Raw genomic sequence first — 22,826 nt, 5'->3', positions numbered from 1 at the left:
TGACAACATTTTTAGAAATAAAGTTGCCCATTCTGATAATATAGTCACTTGTAATTTTTTTGTCTGCAAGCATTTATGAGATGATGAGTGCGTGATTTCCAAGCGGATGTTCCTGTTATTCTGAAAACTACTTTTGTGCTGAAAGATGAACACTGCTCACCTCTAGAAAATTTGCCTTTCACCAATCATAAAGTTTACTACTGGTGTATCAGTATGGTGTGAAATCTAATTCCATTTGGATGACCATCTCTATTATGCTCACTAATTAATTCTTTACCAACCTGTCCAGCTCCATTTCCTGAAACTAAACCTAGAATTGTAGCTGTCTTGTTGCGTAATTGCTAATAGATTTCAGTTCACTGCTGTTCAGGAATTTTCTGCCTTCAGTCCCTGTCACACGAAGCGATTCTCAGTTAATACTTAGGAGGTTGAATCCTTAGAGATTACTGCACTATGATTTCTGTACTCAGTAATTTATCCATATATTTGAATCTCTCATTCTCATCCACTACATGATGACCAATAGAGCATGCCTAGTATTGTGTGCATCCCATGATGGCACTGCAGGCCATCAACAGCAGCAGAATTATACTCCAGCACAATCTGTAGCTTCTTGGACTGGCATATCCCCCACTCAACTATTACCATTGAGCGAGAGGATCAACCCTAGTTCAATGGGAAGTGCAGGAGAGCATGTCAGGAGCAGTAACAGGCATACCTGAAAATGAGGTGGCAACCTGGTGAAGCTACCAAACAGGACTACTTACCAAACAGCATGAACAAGTGACAGATCGAGCTAAGCAATCCCTCAGCCAATGGATCCCTATCATATCTAGTCACGAATGGTGGTGGATGATTAAACAGCTTTACTGGAGGAGAAGGCTCCATAAGTATCCCTGTCCTCGATGATGGAAGAGCCCAGCGCATTAGTGCAGAAGATAAGGCTGAAGCTTTCGCTGCCAGATGTGCCAAGTGGGTGATCCATCTCAGCCTCCTCCAGTGGTCCCCAGCAATACAGATACCAATCTTCAGCCACTTCAATTTACTCCATGTGATATCAAGAAATGGTTGGAGATATTGGATACCACAAAGGCTACAAACCCTGACAACATTCTGGTAATAGTACTAAAGACTTTGTGCTACCAACTTGCCACTCCTCTAGCCAAACTGTTCCAGTACAGTTACAATACTGACATCCACTGACCATGTGGAATATTGCCCAAATTTCTCCTTTACATAAAAAAAGCAGGACAGCAAGTGAACAGCCACCGCATTGGGGGTTTTCTACAGACCACCTAATAGCAATAGAGAGATTGAAGATCTCATAGGCAGGCAGATTCTGGAAAAATGCAAAAGTAGCAGGGTTGTTGTTATGGGTGATTTCAACTTTCCCAATATCGACTGGAACCTCCTAAGTGCCGATGGTTTGGATGGAGCTGCTTTAGTCAGGTGTGTTCAGGAGGGTTTCCTTACTCAGTATGTAGACAGACTGACGGGGGTAGAGGCAATTTTGGATTTGGTGCTCGGAAACGAGCCAGGACAGGTGTCAGATCTCGTGGTGGGAGAGCACTTTGGTGAAAGTGACCACAATTGCCTCACATTTAGCATAGCCTTGTAGAGTGAAAGGAGCAATTGAATGGGAGCAATTGGTCCACAGAAAGGGCACAGCAGACATGTGAAGACTATTTAAGGAGTAGTTGTTGCAAGTGATGTTGCAATTTGTTCCTCTGAGACAGGTAAGAAGGGGTAAGATTAAGGAACCTTGGATGATGAGAACAGAGGAACTTCTCGTCAAAAGGAATAAGGCAGCTTACGTAAGGTGGAGGAAGCAAGGATCTAGCACAGCTTTAGAGGATTACAGGCTTGCTGGAAAGGAGCTCAGAAATGGACCGAGGAGAGCCAGGAGGTGGCACGAGAAAGGTTTGGCAAGAAGGATTAGGAAGAACCCAAAGGCATTTTACTCATACATGAGGAATAAGAGAATAATCAAGGAGAAGGTAGGGCTGAACAGGAATAGCAGAGGGAACTTGTGTGTGGAGTCTGAGCAGATAGGGGGAGCTCTAAATGAATTTTTTTGGGGTGTTTTCACCAAGGAAAGGGAACTTGTTGTCAATGAAAACTTGGAGGAGCTGGGATACAGGCTTGACCAGATCAAGATTGATGAAGTTGATGTGCTAGAAATTTTGGAAAACATTAAGATTGATAACTCCCCAGGGCCAGACCAGATTTATCCTAGACTGCTCCAGAAAGCGAGAAAGGAGGTTGCTAAGCCGCTGGTGAGGATATTTCCCTCCTCACTCTCCACGGGAATCGTACCGGAAGATTGGAAGGAGGCGAATGTTGTTCCTCTTTTCAAGAAGGGTAATAGGGAAATCCCTGGCAGTTAAAGACCAGTCAGTCTTATGTCTGTGGTCAGCAAGGTTTTGGAAATAATTCTGAGGGATAGGATTTATGACTATTTGGCAAAGCATAGTGTGATTAAAGGCAGTCAGCTTGGCTTTGTGAGGGACAGATCATGCCTCACCAATCTTATTGAGTTCTTTGAGGAGGTGTCAAGACAGGTTGACAATGGTCGAGCAGTGGATGTGGTGTATGTGGACTTCAGCAAGGTATTTGATAGGGTTCCCCATGGTAGGCTCATTCATAAAGTCAGGAAGTATGGGATACAGGGAGATTTAGCTATCTGGATTCAGGATTGGCAGGCTGACAGAAGGCAGAGAGTGATTGAAGATGGAAAGTATTCTGCCTCAAGGACAGTGTTGAGTGGAGTCCCACAGGGCTCTGTTCTTGGACCTCTGCTCTTTGTAATTTTTATAAATGATTTGGATGAGGAGGTTGAGGGGTGGGTTAGTAAAGTTGCAGATGGCACAAAGGTTGGAGGTGGTGTGGATAGTATAGAGGGCTACTGCAGGCTGCAGCGCGACATAAACAGGATGCAGAACTGGGCTGAGAAATGGCAGATGGAGTTCAAACTGGATAAATACGAAGTGTTGCATTTTGGAAGGTCGAACTCAAATGCTGAATATAGGATTAAAGGCAGGATTCTTGGCACAGAGTGATCAGAGGGATCTGAGTGTGCAAGGACATAGATCCCTCAACGTTGCCACCCAAGTGGATAGGGTTGTTAAGAAAGCATATGGTGTTTTGGCTTTCATTAACAGAGGGATCGAGTTTAAGAGCTGCAAGATTTTGCTACAGCTCTAGAAGTCCCTGTGAGACCACACTTGGAGTATTGTGTCCAGTTCTGGTCACCTACTATAAGAAAGATACAGAGACTTTGGAGAAGGTGTAACGAAGGTTTACCAGGATGCTACCTGGACTGGAGGGCTTGCCTTATGAAGAAAGGTTGAATAAGCTCGGACTTTTCTCTCTGGAGAGAAGGAGGAAGAGAGGAGACCTGATCGAGGTGTACAAAATAATGAGAGGAATAGATAGAGTCAATAGCCAGAGACTTTTCCCCAGGGCAGGATTGACTGATACAAAAAGTCATAGTTTAAAGATATTAGGAAGAAGGTATAAAGGAGACATCAGAGGTAGGTTCTTTACACAGAGAGTTGTGAATGCATGGAATGCTTTGCCAGCTGCGGTGGTGGAAGCAGAGTCATTGGGGACATTTAAGCAACTGCTGGACATGCACAGGATAGCAGAGTTGAGGGGTGTGTATGTTAAATTGCTATATTTTACATTAGGATTAAATCTTGGCACAACATCGTGGGCCAGAGGGTTACTAAATCCAATACAGCCAATTACTGCCCCATCAAGGGTACTCTTGATCATCAGTAAAGTGATGGAAGGTGTCATCAACAGTGCTATCAAGCAGCACCTACCCACCAAAACCTGCTCAGTGATGTCCAGTTTGGCTCTGCCAGGGCCATTCAGCTCCTGATCTCATTAAAGCCTTGGTTCAAACATGGACAAAGGGACTGAATTCCAAAGATGAGGTGAGAGTGACAGCCCTTGACATCAAGACTGTATTCGACGAAATGTGGCATGACAAAGCCCTGGCAAAACTGGAATCAATGGGAATCTGGGAGCAAACTCTCCAGTGATTAGAGCCATACCTGACACATAGGAAGATGGTCGTTGTTGTTGGAGGTCAGTCAACTCCATTCCTGGACATCTCAGCATAGTGTCCCAGGTCCAACCAACTTTAGCTGCTTCATCAATAACATTCCCTACATCATATGGTCAGAAGTGGGAATGTTCGCCGATGATTGCACAATGTTCAGCACCATTCATGACTCCTCAGATACTGAAGCATTCCATGTCCAAATGCAATGAGATCTGGACAATGTCCAGGCTTGGTCTGACAAGTAGCAAGTAACATTTATGCCACACAAATGCCAGGCAGTGGCTACAATAGCAGGTCAGAGATTAGGAATACTGCGGTGAGTAACTCACCTCCTGACTCCCCAGATCCTCTCCACCATCTACAAAGCACAATTCAGGAATGTGATGGCATATTCCCCACTTGCCTAGATGAGTGCAGCCTCAATAACACTCAAGAAGCTTGAGACATTCAAAACAAAGCACCACCACCTTCACATTCCCCTCAAAGCCACTCACCATACTGACTTGGGAATATATCATCATTTCCTCACTGTCGCTGGGTCAAAATCCTGGAATTCCTTCCCTAATAGCATTGTGGGTCAACCCACAGCAGGTGAACTGCAGTGGTTCAAGAAGGCAGCTCACCACCACCTTCTCAAAGGCAGCTAGGGGCAGAGAATAAATGTTGGCTTACTAGTGATGATCACTTCCCACAAAATGAATACATTTTAAAAACAAGTCCAGGGTGTCTGGTCATTAAATATCAGGAAACCTATTGGGGATTGGGCAGCTGAGTCCTGAGTCCTGGGGAAAGGGGGAACCTCAATCTGGGGATGGACTTTGTTGTCCTGGGTTGCTCAAGAAGTCATGATAGTGAAAGGGCAACTAGAGATTAAAAGATGGAATCTCATAACAGGTGTGGCCAGAGAGTTTCACTTGTGGATATTCACACAAGTTGCAGTAAATCTTGCCTCTATTAAGGAAGGGTATTGGCTCAACAAGGGAATAGGTATTGATAAAATCATGGGCTTTAATGGTGAAATGGGGACATTTTAAGCTATATTAAAAGGGATCGCCTGAAATGAAGGAATGCTGTAAGATCATCATGGCTACAGAGATATCAACATAAAAGGGAATATGAAGATTGGAGGGGGAGCAGTTTAGGGTGAGGGGTGTGGAGGAAATGGAGTTGGGAGACTTTGTGCATCCCTGCACGTCACTAACACTGAAATAATGTTGGAATCTCGCTTTTCTGAGTTCTGAGGGAAGGTCACTCAACCCAAAGCATTAAATCTCCACAGATGCTGCCAGTTCTGCTGAGCTTTTCCAGCAATTGGATTGAAATACAATTGTGCAATGACTAAGACAGCTGGCACCATGTACAAAATGGGGACTGAATTACTGTGTTGTGTTTTTTCTATTCAGGGTGCAAGTAAACTATTGGAATTTGAAACCCTACAAGGTATGCTAAATTGGCTCCTTGCCATGTTAGCTAAGCACATTTAATCAAGCACTGAAAGGCGATACCTGAGGCTCATATTCCACAAGCACATTCTATAGCTAGGAGTTGAAGGTAACATTTCACAGCTCCACATTCGAGAACTGTTTTGTAAGTATGCAAGGATATGGGCTGTCATGTGAACAGGAGTCTTCTTTTGAGATGAGGCTGCTCTTGGCTATTTGACTGAATCCTGCTCCTCAAAGCAAAATGAAAAAACTTTGGTTCCACATCATACATTTGGATAAGGTGACATACCTCAGAGGTCCTTTTGGAGGTTCTTTGTGTGTGGGATGTGGGCACTCAGCAATACCTTCAATAAAATTATGTTACCTTTCTGACAGTCCCTACAAATTATTTGCGCAGGCATTTCACACGTACTAAATGATGGCTACGTACTAATTTCATAGAGTTTTAATTTTGTTTGTGATTTCAATTATTTGTCATTTAACGTGAAATCTACGGGCGAATTTCTAAAGTTCTGAGTCTTAAGTCGAGAATTCACAAGGTGTGCACTGGAAGAATAGATGGACTTAATTAATTAAAGAAGCAGCTGAAACCAGTTCCTCTGTAATTGGGTCAGATAGACCTTTTATGTTAGGAGCATATAAAACTAGCCAACTTCATGTAACTTGAGTGTTGGCAGGTTGGATGATCAAGAGAGTTCGTGGAAGAAGGAGGTGATCCTTCTGTTTTGTCCTTTCTAAGTACTTCAGCCTCCAAGATTTTTTTTTCTTCTGCTACATATTGCTTTTTATCATTTACACAGATGATTTGGATGTGAATGTAGGAGACGTGGTTAGTAAGTTTGCAGATGATACTAAAATAGGTGGTGGAGTGGACAGTGAAAAAGGTTATCTCAGAATCTCAGATCTTGATCAGATGGGCTAATGGGCCAAAGAGAAGCAGAAGGAATGTAATTTCGATAAACATGAGATGTTGCATTTTGGTACGGCAAATCAGAGCAGGACTTACACTGTCAATGGTAGGGCCTGGGAGTGATGCCAAACTAAGAGACCTAGGGGTGGAGGTGCATGGATCCCTGAAAGTGGAGTCACAGGTAGACAGCGGGGTGAAGAAGGTGTTTGACACACTTGCTTTCATTGGTCAGAATACTGAGTAAAAAAGTTGCAGCTGTACAGGACATCAATGAGGCCACTTTTAGAACATTGCGTACAATTCTTGAGACTTTCTATAAAAAAAATGTTGTAAACTTCAGACGCTGCAGAAAAGATTTACAAGGATGTTGCCAGGTTTGAGCTATAGAGAGAGGTGGAATAGGCTGGGGCTGTTTTCCATTGAACGTTGGAGACTGAGGGGTGACCTTTATAGAGGTTTATAAAATCATGAGGGGCATGGACAGGGCAAATAGCCAAAGTCTTTTTCCCAGAGTTCAAAACTAGAGGGCATAGGTTTAAAGTGAAAGTGGAAAGATTTAAAAGGGACCTGAGGGGCAAATCTTTCACACAGAGGGTGATGCATGTATGGAACAAGCTGCCAGAGGACATGGTGGAGGCTGGTACAATCACATTGGTTAGGCCAGTGTTGAAATATTGTATGCAATTCTGGTCTCCTTCTATCGGAAAGATGTTGTGAAACTTGAAAGGGTTCAGAAAAGATTTACAAGGATGTTGCCCGGGTTTGAGGATCTGAACTTTCGAGAGTGGATGTACAGGCTGGGCGGTTTTCCTTGGAGCTACAGAGGCTGAGGGGTGACCTTATAGAGGTTTACAAAGTTATGAGGGGCACGGATTGGGTAAATAGACAAAGTCTTTTCCCAGGGGTCGGTGAGTCCAGAACTAAAGGGCAAAGGTTTAGGGTGAGAGAGGAAAGATATAAAAGAGACCTACGGGGCAACTTTTTCACACAGAGGGTGGTACGTGTATGGCATGAGCTGCCAGAGGAAGTGGTGGAGGCTGGTACAATTGCAACATTTAAGAGGCATTTGGATGGGTATATGAATAGGAAGGGTTTGGAGGAATATGGGCCGGGTGCTGACAGGTGGCGATAGATTGGGTTGGGATATCTGGTTGACATGGACGGGTTGGACCGAAGGGTCTGTTTCCATGCTGTACATCTCTATGACTTTATGACATTTAAAAGACATCTGGATGGGTATGTGAATAGAAAGGTTTAGAGGAATATGGGCCAAGTGCTGGCAAATGGTACTAGGTCAGACTAGGATGTCTGGTCAGCGCAGACATGTTGGACCAAAGGGTCTGTCTCCATGATGTATGACTCTATGAATCTGTGAAAAGAATTTAGTTATTTCATGTGTTGTGAATTAGCTTGAAGTGAATATTCTTGAAGTTTAAAATGGATTAGCAACTGATGCCAAAATTATTAAAATATACAAACACATTGGTAAATGTATAATTAGGTTAACTAATTAAACAGTCGACTCACTGGAATCAATTCAAAGTATTGTCACCGTATATGTGTTGAAACATGTTTGCAACTGAGATTGTCACCCATTTCTACCAAATTTAAATTCTTTCACTCTAAGAAGTGAGCTCATTTATCACAGTAATATTACTTAAACATATATCCATGATAATTTTTTAAAAGCTGAATTGTGTAGTTATAGCAATTTATAGTACATATAGTCATTAGAGAGGTTGTTGAAAAAATAATAGCTTGTAGAAATATATAAATCATTGGTAAATCTGATTAGAGATACATGACCGAAATAGTTGGAAACCATTGAAAAGGAGAAAACACCAATTACCAGAATAAAAATGTTCAGGATTGGGAAGTTTCGGTGCTGTTTAGGAAATAATAGAAATAGGAAGGAATACAAATGAAGCAGTCAAAGAATTTATGTACAAGAATAAGAATTTTAAATTTGAAGCATTCAAAATCAAGAGACATTGTAAATCAGTAAGTACATGAATAAATAATGATGCAGGACTTTGTACCAGATGAGATATGGAGAGGAGTGCTAATTCCTAGTTAAAGAGACAGAGGCAATTAAAAGCGATTGGATAAAAATCAAGGGATTAAAGCAACAATTTAATCTGGACGTGTCTCAAAGATTCCAGTTCCTCAAATTTCATTTTTGTATTTCTACAATTCTCTAATCCATTCAATTTAACTTAATTACGTCTTCATGCTTCAGTCCCTTCTCTTTAATGTTATCTCTCAATCTCCCACATTTACTCACACATTGAAAGGCTGTTAAGAACTATTGGATAAGTATGCACAATATGAGTTAAGGAGGAAAGAATTTAAATTTAAAATTGTATCATTGACATATTTGGAACAGAGCAAAGCATTTCACAGCCAATGAAGTGCATCAGAAATCTAACCACATTGTGAATATGGGGAGATTTAGTTACATAAAGCAATGAAGTAATTGATTTTTTTTAGCAAAGCTGAGTCAGGGATAAAAGCAGGAACTGATAGTAGAAGAACCTCTCTGCCCTTGTTTCAAGTAGTGTCGTCAACTTTCGGCATCTAACTGAGAGAGCGCTTGGGACTTTAGTCAAACATCACCTCTAAAAAGTGACATCTCTAACAATGTAACACCTCAGGACTGAATCATATATTATCTTAGATTCCCATTTTTAGTGCAAGTGTTTTTTTTGAGTGAAAGCTGTGATCCCCAGTCAATATGGGCTTACAACGACTTTTCAAATGTAATTCAATCCAGTTAATGAATCAGGTATTTCAATTGCTCAAATTTCACTATGGTATTTCTGCAATCCTTTAATCCTCTCAATTCAACTACTTCCTTGCACCTCACTCCATGCAAGTTACTGCTTTTCACCTTTCCCTGTAGTACCATTTGGCAGGCGAGGTACATACAAGGCAAGGATCATATAAGCCTTCTGAGCAAGTGTTTTAACTTGCCTGGCCACATTCAGAGAATCACATACTTGAACCCTGAGGTCCCTCTGCTACTCTACTCCCCTCAAAGCTGTACCATTGAGCCTGTATTGTCTCTCCTTGTTTCTTCCACCAAAATGTATTATTATTTTATATTCCTCTGCACTGAATTTCATCTCCTAGATATCTGCCTATTTGGCCAACTTGTCAATGTCCTTCTAAAGTTGTTCAACATCATCCTTACAATTCACTATCCTTACTCGCTTAGTATCATCCACAAATTTAAAGATTTTGCCCTCAACACCCATCTCCAAATTGCTGATATAAATCAGAAAAAACAAGTGTCCCAACATCAATTCTTGAAGACACCACTTCCAATTCATCTCCAACTTGAGAAATGCCCATCGATGGGAAACAAATGAGGTCTGCAGACGCTGGAGATTACAGTCAAGAGTGTGGTGCTGGAAAAGCACAGCCGGTGAGGCAGCATCCAAGGAGCAGGAGAGTTGACGATTTGGGCTGAAGCTCTTCATCAGGAATGGGCCTAATTCCTGACAAAGATCTTATGCTTGAAATGTCGACTTTCCTGCAGCTCGGATGCTGCCTGACCGGCTGTGCTTTTCCAGCACCACACTCCCGCCAAATGTCCATCAATACCTACCCTCTGTTTCCTTTCTTTTAGCCAACCTCTAATCATCCTGCAAGGAACCATCCATTCCAAACATTTCTAATTTGCTAACCAACCTGCCAAGTGGCACCACAACTGTCTAGTATATTTTTTTTCTCTCTAAAATTATGTATTTATTGTATCCCATATAATGCCCTCCATCAGTTTTCCCACTTTAGACTCTAGTCCTTTCAGGATAAACAGCCAACACTACCAGACCAGCAAGACTGGCTCCCTCCACCCCATGGGATGTGGATGGAAGGAAGAAATAAATTTAGTGAGGGGTGAAAAGATGCACAGGTGACATATAATTGCAAATAATCTTATACACTTTTGTAAATGTATATGCCCTTTCTCTCTTAAAATGACGGCTCGAGTGACTTTATCATGATCGCACCTCATAAAGTTGCATCTATTTGAGAGATAAATAGTCTCTTCAGACTTCCTAAGAGTGACTGGCATCACTCACCTCTCACAAGCAACTGACTCCTGCCCTGCAGATAGTCTCAGATTTCAGTTAACCTTTGAACCATGTTGATGACTGCAGCCAAGTTCTTGTTCTTTAACGAGGCAATGTTGGAATGAATTATAATAGGTTGTGTTTGTGCTAGGGCCAGGCCTGCACAAATCTTCTCCACTTATATCACCTTGCATGGCTGCACAACAACTTCTTAAAGATGGTGTTAGTGACCCAGGCTGCTGATGACAGATAGGATATCCAGCAGTGGAGAATTGTATCAGGAAAGGTGTGTGGTATGATGAGGCTAGTTTCAAGTGAGAGGGCACTGTTGTGAGGGATGATACATAGTTAATGAGGTAAGCTTGGTAAAATAAGATGAGAAAATGCTTTACAGTGATAAACCCTCCAATAATCTCAATGCAACTGACACTTAGACAAAGAAATATAAAGTTCAATCCAGAGAATTTTTAAATAATTAGTTGTGACTTTAGGAATACCTATAAGTTAATCATTAAGCCCCTTCAGACACAGAGAAAACTCATATGCCACTAGTGCAAATTCAAAAATCCAGTCAAAAATAAATATGAAAATATACATAAAGCACACACCTTACATTACAAGTTACACCCTGGGGCATTCATTAGTTGAGATTTGAGAGGTAACACGTGGGTTACCAGCTGCTGCCTTTAACAAGTCACTGGTATAAGCAGGGCAGCTGTGGCATTGACTGGATAGCTCTGCTAAACAGTCCTTCAGAGTGCAACTCCTGCTCCAGCAGATGAAACAGTTCAGTAATGTTGAGGCTGGACATCATTAATCTGTCTTTCTGAGAGCTGTACATCATGTCAGTGAGGCCTGTGGATATAGAGTTGCAATATTCTCTCCATCTCCTTGAGGATCTTCTATGGTGGCTGTAAGACAGCTGAAGGAGGCTACTTTGTTGCTTGGCGTGCTGACAACATTGCAATTGCTTCTTTTCAACATTATCTTCATATTAGAAGCAATGCTCCAAGGACTCTAGCCTCTCCATTGTCCATGTCAGATGGACAATCAATCAGATAACCTGCGGGGAATGTCAGGAAAAGAATACCATTTCATGAATGATACTCCTGGACCTTCACACCACTATAAAGCTTCATTTTACCTGTTGTCATACTGTGATATGGTGGTTTCACAACAAAGTCAATGTCATGCTTCAGTGAGGAACACTGAAGTATCTAACCTTATCAAAATATATGAAACAAAGTACAGTGCATGGTGGAAATCTGAACTAAAAGAGATACTCAAGAAACTCAACAGATTTGGCAGTACCTGCAGAGAGAGAAACAGATTTAACATTTCAAATCCAATATGATTCTTTGACAGAACTATGCACATTCAAAGTGAATGAGCAATTAGAAATGAAGCTAAGATCCATAAGATGCATCCTGTGTAAATGTATGAAATGTACTTTGGTCGCTGTATACAAAGTAATTTGGCAGAGGCATGTGGGATAAAGGTGTCCCTGAGCTCCAGTACCAATCCTGAAGGGATGAGGTTGGACCAAGAGGACGTGTGATGACTTGGTGTGGTGGTGCATCACTGGTGCCGACTTGATGGGTTAGATGGGGCTGGTGCACATGAAGCACGCAGGAACATTTGTGGTGAGGACAGAGTTGGTTCAAAGAAAAGTCAAGCATGCAGCGAGCTGCAGTTATCAGGCAAACTCTCTGCCGTTCACGTCTAGACATTCATGGTGCTATCTAATTGCTTGGGAAATTAGAGGAGAATTGTAAGTGGTGTAAAAATGAGTCGAGTCAGGATAATAATAAGATGCAAATCGATGGAAATAGGAGAATCACCACTCAATAAATGTGATTCTGAATTCACCATTTAAAGCTGAAGAGGAAAGTGGAGCATTTTTTTCTGTTATGAAGATTTAATGTTAACTCCATCTCTGTGCTTGGAAGTTCCCAACTTCATCACTATCTCCCTCGCAAAATGGTTACATTACATTCAGCTAAGAGCTCTCCAAAATGGTATCTTGAATTTTACCTTCATGGACACCATGTATCTTGTTAAAAATCACACAACACCAAGTTATAGTCCAACTGGTTTATTTGGAAGAACCAGCTTTTGGAGCGCTGCTCCTTCAACCACCTGATAAAGGAGCTGCACTCCAAAAGCTAGTGCTTCCAAATAAACCTGTTGGACTATAACCTGGTGTTGTGTGATTTTTAACTTTGTGTACCCCAGTCCAAAACCGGCATCACCAAATCATGACCATATATCTTGTAACATAAACCTCTCTCCCTAGGGCTTGGAATGTTGAAGATATTTCTTTTTTCCTGTAACAACAAATTACAGCTCCTTTGAGAACCCTGAAAAGAATGCATTGAAAAATAATTAGCACCTGTTCAGTACTGAGAACACAAATGACCAAGTATTTGAAATCAAGTATCATTTTCTATTGAAATGTATGCAATTGAATATCACCTGCCCCTTATGCCTGGTCAACCAGTCTCAAAGACTATTCCCACCACCCCACACCTCCCCCCCCCCCCCCCCCCCCGCCCCACCCCCCACCCCGTCCCTCATTAATGACTAATTGAATCCATTATAAAGGTGGTATATGGGTGTGATTATACTTCAGCTGAGGGGAGACCTGTTCAAAAACAGCATGTTGTGGATCTGCTGTACTCTCTTAATTGCTTTCGCTCATGGGCAAGATCTTTCAGGTAAGGAACGGAAGCGTAAATAAATCTCTTTAGTATTGTTCACCTTTCTCCTTTCAGGCTTTTAGTTGGAGTCTGGAAAAAGAGACAATGTAAGAATATTATAAACATTCAAAAGGAAGTTGTAAACAATAGAGTAAATATTCAAATCTTTAAAAGCCATTGCTCGTGAAAATTCAGTTTCTCCATCCACTCAGCCCCTTCCAGTTCACTCCTTTAGTGGAGGAGTCCTGAGGGCTGCTGGGCTCACCAGTGTTATTTAGTTCTTCACTCACCTCCAGCATGTGGAACATGTATGATCCGAGGCTGTGTGTGTTAACTGATTGGTAACCAAGATACGCTAAAGCCTGCTCTTGCCTTTCTCCTGAAACTACATATTTCTTTCCACAGTCAGTGATGTTGACCATGAAACAGAAATCTGGCTAATTACTTATCTTTGCTCAAGAGTTGTGATTGGTGATGTCCTGCAGAACCAATGATCCCAAAACTAAACCAGAATCATTATGGGATCTAATCGCTTTTGCCTTGCCTGTTACTCAATTGGTCAACATCAACTCTAGATGAAAAACAAGGAAATTAAAACAATTAGGTTCCCATGCAAGGTTTCCTCTAAGCCAGCATTTCTCAAGTAGAAGGCAGGATCCAAAAAGGGTCCTGGGCTACGTAAAATAAAAAAGGCAAGCTCTGACAGTCTTACGAGACCCTAGGGCTGCTCTCTCATTAGAGAGAGGGAGAGACAACTGGTGTTGGCTTAACCTGAGGGTCCTCACCTCAGGTAAGGGGAGAGGTTGAGAAGGAGAATTCCACATGATAACTACAGTCAGTGCAGGAATTGAACCCCCATTGCCAGCATCACTCTGCATTGGAAACCAGCCAACTGAGCTAACCGCAGGACCTCAGAGGCAAAAATGGCCTCAGCAGAGTGCCAACTCAGTTACAGCAGCCATGCTCCTCTTCTAACATGTTCCTACCCTCACAGCCCCATCTTCCCTTCTCTGTCCCTGCTTTCACAGTTCTCACAAATATTTTCAAGCCTCCTAGGTGGGGGGTGGTTAGTTACAGTAGAAAAAGGTTTGGGAGGCGTTGCATTAAGTAACATGCCACTTTGTGCTGGAATCTGAAAGTTTCTGTGCCAGACAACAAGCATATTGTTCAATTTACGTTAGTTCAAATGTGGTCACACAAAAAATCAAATGCCCTGCATACTTCAAGAAATTGCCTTTGTTTTACATAATGAAGAGAATAGATACTTCTATGTGTTAAATTTACAATGGCTCACTCAAGTCTCCATAGATAGGAGGTAAATGTTTTCATATGAAGTGAAGGTCATTGTCCTCCATAAATGTATGAGAACACATTAGTCTTCTAGTCTAGGGTCAATTCTTCCAAATTGGTGTCTGGTGAAAGTTTTAAGCATCAGAGTAATAGAGTTGATGCTGTGATTTTTTTTTAAACTTAATGGCTTGATTATATTTCACTAGATTCTTAACAGCTGTTCAAGAAATGTTCACATTCAGTGTGTTGTTCTCAGTCACATCGAATCTAGAATTACAATCACAAAACAAAGTTAAAAATCACACAACATTAGGTTGTAGTCCAACAGGTTTAATTGGAAGCACTAGCTTTCAGAGTGCTGCCGGTGTTGGACTGAGGTGTACAAAGTTAAAAATCACACAACACTTGAAGGGGCAGCGCTCCGAAAGCTAGTGCTTCCAATTTAACCTGTTGGACGAGAACCTGGTGTCGTGTGATTTTTAACTTTGTACACCCCAGTCCAACACCGGCATCTCCAAATCAGTCACAAAACAAGTAGTTAAATTTTCAGATGACATCAAACAAGGGGCTTGTGACCTTAACCTACTGGGAACTTAATAAAAGTGTTATTTGGATCAAGGGGGAAATTAAATTCAAATAAAAAAATAAGTAATAGTCCATGCACAGAATAAAATTTTTCTGCAAAAGTTGCTTCCCAAACCTTTGTTCTCCACTAACTGATCAGACCACTTACACTCTCCTCCAAATCATTGGTGAATGTGCAGAATACCACTGGTCACAGATCTCCAGTCAGATAGACATCTTTCCAAATATACTGTGATACTTTGTAAACCTTTTCTGTACCCATTCCAAAGCCTCCACATCCTTCTAGTAGTGTGCCAATCAAAATTTTCAAAACTAAAGGTCAATACAGTTGCAACATGACTGGCCAAATTTTATATTCTTTGCCCTGACTAATGAAGGCAACCATGCCATTTGTCGTCTTGACGGTCTTCTCACTTGTGTTGCTGCATTCAGGGAAATGTGGACCTGTATGCCGAGATCCCTCTGTATGTTAAAGCTGCTAAGGGTTCTGTCATTCATTGCATATTTCTCGCTTGTATTTAACCTCACAATTACTCTTGTCATCTAATGTTCCTGAATCTTGTCACCCTTATCCTTCACTTCCACAGATGTAATCTGGTCCTGAATACTAATTAACTGGCCTTTGAAATATTCACACATGACAGATGTGGATTTACCTCAAATAGCCACTCACAATATACATTCCCTTGTTGCTGCCTTATATTGTCATGGTTAGTCTTCCCCCAGTTTAGTACTTTCACCCAAGGACAACTCTTATCCTTCTCTGTAAGTAACTTAAAACTTATGGCATTATGGCCATTGTTCCTGAAATGCTCCCAACTAAAATTTCATTCAACTAGCTGGACTTATTCCCCAATTCCAAGTCTAGTATGGCCCTTCCCTAGTAGGACTATTTAGATATAGCTTCAAGAAACCCTCCTGAATGCACATAACAATTCTCACCCAAGCCCCTGATGTTAAGAGATTGCCAGACAATATAAGGGAAATCAAAATCACCTAACACAACTCTGATTCTATGACATTCACTATGACAGAGTCCATAATCTGTCCAAATATTTGTTCCTCTATCTCCTGACGGCTGTTGGAAGAAACTTTGCAGATACAGGCTAAGAAAATTCCAACAAGAGGCAAGTACCAAAATCAGGGATGTGGTGAGAAATAGAATCAAAGTGAAGGTGCATAGTGCAGTCCAGGTCAATTCTTCATGCAGGAACCAGCCTAATATAATAATTTGAGACAGTAAGTGAAGAGGAAAACAGATTTGACAAAGATACAATTGAGAATAGAACAACAGAATGCATATAAGTATCCCAAAATCTTCTATTGACATGTAACTAGCAAGTAATTACCAAGACGTAGAGCAAGGCTGACTGGGAAAAAGAAGTAATAACTGTTTAGAAGCGGAGAACTAGAGTAAGATACGTTTTGAGTAATTTGTATATGCTTTTACTAATAAAGAGGATGGTGACAAAATATTGGTGAAATAAGAGATAATAGACATAATGTATGGAGTGAAAATTGATTGATAGGATGTACTAAAAAGGCTGCTCATGCTGAGATTGGATATGCCACCCATTTGGCTTGCGTGCCAGCTTGTGAAGGTAAATGGGAGTGAAGATAGAAGAAGGGTTTGCCAGAATCTTCCAATCTTCCCTTGACATCAGGGCAATGCCAGAAGTTTGGAAAATGGCAAATGGGACATCCTTGTTCAAGGAAGGGTTGAAGATCAAGAGTCAAAAAGGGTGGCGCTGGAAAAGGGCAGTGGGTCAGACAGCATCTAAGGAGCAGGAGAATCGATGTTTTGGGCATAAGCCCTTCATCAGGAAACCTGAGCCACCCCTTATCAACTCGGACTCTTCAGCATCCGCCGTCCTCACTTTTTCCAGGGGGTAAATAATGGAAGGTCCACTGAAAGAGAAATCCGAAGAATGTGGAGAAACAAAACCATGAGTCGTCATTATGGATTTACCATTTTAAGTAGAAAGTAGACACATTGATAAACTGAACTCAACTACAAAAGACTAACTATTAGAGTCAGATAATTTGCAGTCAGGAATTAAGTGGCAGAATACATTGTTAGCTGGCTTCAAACAGAAATAGAGTGGGAATGAAGAATAACAATTCAGACTCGCAGTAGATAGGAAGTGCTGTTCCAGGAGGATCAATGCCTGAGGTGACTGCTGTTCATAGTATAACTTGGACCTTGGAATCAAATCACATTTCCAATCGAGACCATAATAACGGGTGAGATAAGCATACACTTAGAGAAAAATAAGCTAATACTCAATAGTAACCATGGCTTTGTCAAAGGAAGGCTGTGCCTGACAGATTTGATTGAGGCCTTTGACAAGGCATTACAGGCAGTGGATGAGGGTAGTTCTGTGGATGTTGTATGTTTCGACTTTCAGACAGCATTTGAGATGATGTCACATGGCAGTTTGGTTAGCACATTAGAAATATCTGGGATTGTTGGATCCTTGACAGCTAAAACACAGGAAACTGAATGTAGGTATAGATTGGAGATGAGTTGAAAGTGGTGCTCCCCAGGGATCTGTCAGAACCCTTGACTTTTCTGATTTTCAATAAATTATTTGGAGAAGGTGTTGAGGGCAAAATCTTTAAATTTGCAAATAGTACGAAGCCGGAGAGAGTAGTAAATTGCGAAGATGATGCTGAGGGATACTGACAAGTTGAACAAATGGGCAGACACCTCCTAAATGAATTTCGATGCACAGTAATGTGAAGTAGTACATATTCATAGAAGAAACACAGATGCAACACAACCTCAATGGTGCAATCCTGAAGGGAGTAGAGTAGCAGAGGGATGTTAGGGCTCACATGCATGATTCTCTGAAGGTGGCCAGGCAAGTTAAAACAGGAGTTGAAAAGTCTTATAGGAACAATTGGTTTATGAAAAAAGGAATAGATTATAAAGGCAAGGAAGAAATGCTAAACATCTACATATCACTTGTCTATTTTTGGTGTATTGTGTTCAGTTATGGGCAGCTCATTTAAGGAAGTATGTTAAAGCCAGGAGAGAGTGCTAAGGAGATTTACTATGCCGAGAATGAGGGACTATAGATACAAGGAAAGACAAGAGAAATTTGGCTTTTTCTCCTTGGAGCAGGGAAGATGAAGAGGTGACCTTATTGAGATGTTTAAAGTTGTGAACAATTTGACAGGGCAAAAATGGATATTTCACTACGAGGCATGTCAATAATTAGGGATTGCCAATTTCAAGATTGCCAGCAAGATGAGGAGTGAGATAAGGAGAAACTTTATTTAGAGGGTTGTTAGGATTTGGAAAGTACTGCCTCAGAGTGGTGGAGTTGGATCCCATCGGAAGTTTCAAAAGAGAGCTGGATATTCTTGAAAGTTATGAATTTATAGGGTTACAGAGACAGGGCTGGAGAATGGGACTAGCTGGGTAGCTCTCTCTCAGAGGCTGGTACAGACACAATGGGTTGAATGGCCTCCTTCTGTACTGTAAAATTCTATGATTCAGTAGAGGTCTTTACAATTCTACAAAGCTTTGATAGGCTAGATACAGGGAGAATTTTCCTTTTGTAGGAAGAGATTACAGAGAGGTGTCAATAAAAGGTAGTCATCAAGGGCATTCAGAAGAACCTCTTTTATTGAAAGAGTGATGAGAACATAGAACTTGCTACCAGAGTGGGTGGCTGAAGTGAACAGCTCAGATGCATTTTAAGGGAATATAAGCAGGCATATGAAAGAGAAGGAAATAGATTGTTAACGGATAGATTGAAATGAGAGAAGATGTATGAATATGAACATAACACTCGGCATGAAATGATTCGGGCAAATAGTTTTTTTTCTGGACCATATATCCTTTGTAATTAAGTTAATTAAGGAAATACAGTATTGGTTTGTAAAAAGCAAATCATGTTTGATTAATGCAATTGATTTTTTTTGCTTCAGTAACAGAGAAATTTGATGATGAGAATACAATGGACATTGTCTTATTGGTTTTAAGAAAGCATTTGGGCAATTACCATATAATGGGATGGTTAATTAAATTGAGATTTATGGAACAGGAGGGCCAGTGTCAACTTGAATATAAAAAAGTCTTTAGGACCTTAAACAGAGAATCCCAGTAAATGGTTGTTCTTTAGACTGAATAATGTAGATAGCGGTGTTCCCCAAGGGTCAATGCTAAGACCAATACTTTTATGCATTTTTAAATGATTTGGACATTCAAATACAAAGTACAGTTTCAAAATTTGCCCAACTATACCAAAGTAGTATAATTGACAAACAGTGGGGATGATACCAATCAACCTGAACAGATTATCAATGTCTGGCAGAATGAGCAGACAAGTTGCAGATTACTTTTAGTGCAGGAATAATGAAAATAGCAGACTAAATAGGACAAGGAAAGAGAGTGAATGGCACAATTCAATGAGTTGCACAGTCAAAGGGACCTGGAAGTTCGTGTCTAGATTTTTGAGGTGATATAACATACTGATAGAGTTGCTGACAAAGCATATCAGGTGTTGGATTTTAGGAATAGACACAGTGAGTACAAAAGCAGCAACTTTTGCTCAATTTTTATCAAGTTCTCTTGAAGCCACATCCAGAGTATTGCATCCAACTCTGTTGAGCACACTTCAAAGGGATGTAGGGTTTCTCTCCTTTCTATATTCTCTTTGCGCTTTCAAAGAAAAGCAATTGTAAATATGTATGTAGAATCCAATAAAGAGATAAAAGCAACACTAAACTTGAAAGATAACTTTATAACAAGAATTCAATAAGTTAAAACATTTAAATCATCAACTTTTATCTAATTAGCTGAACAGGAATATATGGCGAATAATCATAAGCTAAAACAATACTCAAGCAACAAGCAGTTCTGTTCTCTGATTGTAATTCTCCAATTATAATTTTTTGATCCATCAGATTTGTGGGTATTTTAAGAGTATGTCAATTTTTTTAAAATTGTATGGTTAAATTTTTAATATTATTCCTATTTTTGATAGATTCCATGATGCCAACTTTGTTTCAATGTGTGCCGTTATTATTCTTATTTCAATATATGAAATTATGTCATTAATATTGCCTTTGAGTTAACTCAACTTTTTTTGCATCAAATTAATGAAACAGGGTCATCTGAGCCACCAGAACTGCAGAGAAATAAAGAATTGGCAACAAATTCTTCAAGCAATACAACATCATCCCTGGAGATAACAACAGGTAAGAACTGAGCGATGAAAAAGGCCAAATGTCACACAGCGTTTCGATTTTGTCTCTATTGTGCTAATTTTACAGAGAATATTACTGCAAACAATTGAAAGTAAAAGGACATTTTGCTCATCACAACAATTAGAAGGAGACTCCAAATCTGAAAATTCTCATAATTTCTCCTGTTTGTATAGCCTTTTTCATTATTCTAAATCATGTTGTCAATGTTATCTTCAGTATCGAAAACAAGTGCAAGAAAATCAGAAATCAACCAATTAGCCTCCTTTTTTTTTGTGGGCTTCTCGCCAACTTTTATCTTCATTAAACCTTGGCCCCAAATGTGGACAACAAACTAAAGTCCAGAGGTGAGGTGTTGCCCTTGACCTCAAGGCTACATTTGACCTTATTTGATATCAAAAAGCCCTCGTAACACTGGGCATGAAATCTTCAACAGTTGGAGTCATAACCAACACAAAGGAAAATGACAAAAGTTATTGCAAGTCAAGCATTTCTGCCCATATATTATTTGTCGTCATAGTCTTACCAGATCATAGGGGCTGCTTTTTCAGAAGAGAGAGAAGTGACTGGTTGTGATTTAACCTGAGGGCCACCAGACCGTAGGCAAGGGAAGAGGTTGAGAAGTAGAGTCTCTCGTTGGAACCTCAAACCGGTGATGGGAATTGAACCCACACTGTTGGTATCACACTGTTCTGTAAACCAACCATCCAGCCAACTGAGCATTCTCAGCCTACTGTCTTTCACCCACCATTTTCAGCTGATTTATAAGTCACATTCCCCCAATGTAAGATGAGAGGTGGAGATGTTTATTAATGTCCGCAGTTCCATGGGCAATTCATCAGAATAAACATTTCAAAGCAGCAAGAATTGCCAAGCCCTCATGGCAGCTTTCTGATCTACTTGAAGAATGTTTAAAAATTACAGGCATACATTGCAGGCTGCACTGGCAAATAGTCTTGGAAGGCTGCTACCAGGACATTTTTGCCCAGTGACAGGAACCTAGCTGATGCATCGGAACTGATTGCATCTCAGGGATGCCAGCTTTCTGTCTTAGTGCTTGCTCACTTAGCACCTATCTCGGTACTCACAGCATCTGTTCATCCATCTTTTGCAGCAAAAACACAATCTCTGTGTTGGGCCTAACTCAAATTCAAATCAATCATAGCAAGCATTTCATATTTGATTTCAATTTAACTGTCAACATAATATTTTATTTACTGTCAACAACTCAATACAGAATCCAGAACTTGCATCAGTTCTGGAGGGAGAAACAGATGAAAGATCATTATTGGTCACATTGTCAGGCTATCAACCTGAAAAATTAGTTCTGCTTCCTCTTCACGCAGACTGCCCGATCTCCTGAAAATTTACACTTTTCTATTTTTTTCAGATTACCCAATTGAGGATTATGCTGATTTTGATATAAAAAATGATACAGTAACAGAATCATCAACAGCAGAAATCTCTCTGTCAACGTTTCCACCACCAACAGGTATCTACAATTCCACTCTAATTTTCACAGGCTAATTAAATTCAAGAAGCAGGGATATTCTTTTTGGAAGTGACCGTGATCTTTCCAACAGCAAACACCACAATATCCCCTGAATAATTTGATCTCCCCTGAATACTGAAGGTTAGTAGTTGGGGCATCTGTAGATGATTGCACAGTGTACAGTTCCTTTTGCAATTCCTAAAGTAAGGAAGTGATTTTAAATCAGCATTTCTGTTTTTTTTTAACTCACTGTCAATTGTATACATTCAAAATGTCAAGGCCCTGTTGGGAAGAGTGTGCTGGTAATCAAGTTGTTCTGTTCCACAAACCATCACAAATGTATAAATGGCTGATTGATACACTTAAATAGTTAACTTGCCTGATTTTGGCTGTATCTAGGATTACTAAAGTCATTGCTGGTTTCATCAATTACAAGAAAACAAAACTTCTTGATTTCTAAACTAACCTAACCTTTAACAGGTTGTGTTGTAAAAAGATATACGTAGTGCAGAATTTTATAAGGGCCTGGATGATGAGAGCTTTGGCAAGAAATGTGGGAGAGTCATGCCAGAAGTCCAGCGAGGCCTACCTTGAATTCAAGAATGGCTCACTCCTTCTATTAACTGAGTACCAGGCACAAGGCAAGAATCTCACTAGAGAGTGGCAGGTTTCTTAGTGAGGGGAATTATTGCTTGCTAATGACTTTATTAACTGTATATCTGTTTTGCTTCATGGCTGTGAGGAAACTAGTTGCTAAGAATTCTCAACGTGGTGACTTCACTCACAGGGGGCTATGAAGGGGTTCCATGTGGGCCATCACACAGCAGCATTTTAAGGCACAATCCACAGGCACCAGCTGCTCATGCCCCTTGTACAGACATTGGCATCGAGAATTGCCAAGCCCACATGGCGGTTCCCTGATCCACTTGAAGAATGTTTATAAAGTAACAATGTACGATGCAGTTACACTGGCAAAATGCCTTGAAAGGCAGCTACAAGGACATTTTCTCCCAAGAACAGGAGCCTGGCTGATGAATTGG

General features: G+C 40.6%; 1 protein-coding gene across 1 annotated transcript in view; it reads left to right on the top strand.

Moving 5' to 3' along the window:
- LOC140478646 (mucin-4) overlaps positions 1-22,826 on the top strand; it is a 149,869-nt gene that overhangs the window by 14,505 nt on the left and 112,538 nt on the right. Inside the window, exons 5-6 of the mRNA XM_072571862.1 lie at positions 20,199-20,288; positions 21,685-21,786. Coding sequence (XP_072427963.1) covers positions 20,199-20,288; positions 21,685-21,786 — 192 coding nt within the window. The remainder of the gene's footprint in view (positions 1-20,198; positions 20,289-21,684; positions 21,787-22,826) is intronic.

Source organism: Chiloscyllium punctatum, chromosome 6, assembly GCF_047496795.1.
Source record: "Chiloscyllium punctatum isolate Juve2018m chromosome 6, sChiPun1.3, whole genome shotgun sequence".
Classification (NCBI taxonomy): domain Eukaryota; kingdom Metazoa; phylum Chordata; class Chondrichthyes; order Orectolobiformes; family Hemiscylliidae; genus Chiloscyllium; species Chiloscyllium punctatum.
This window is presented reverse-complemented; position numbering and strand designations above follow the sequence as displayed.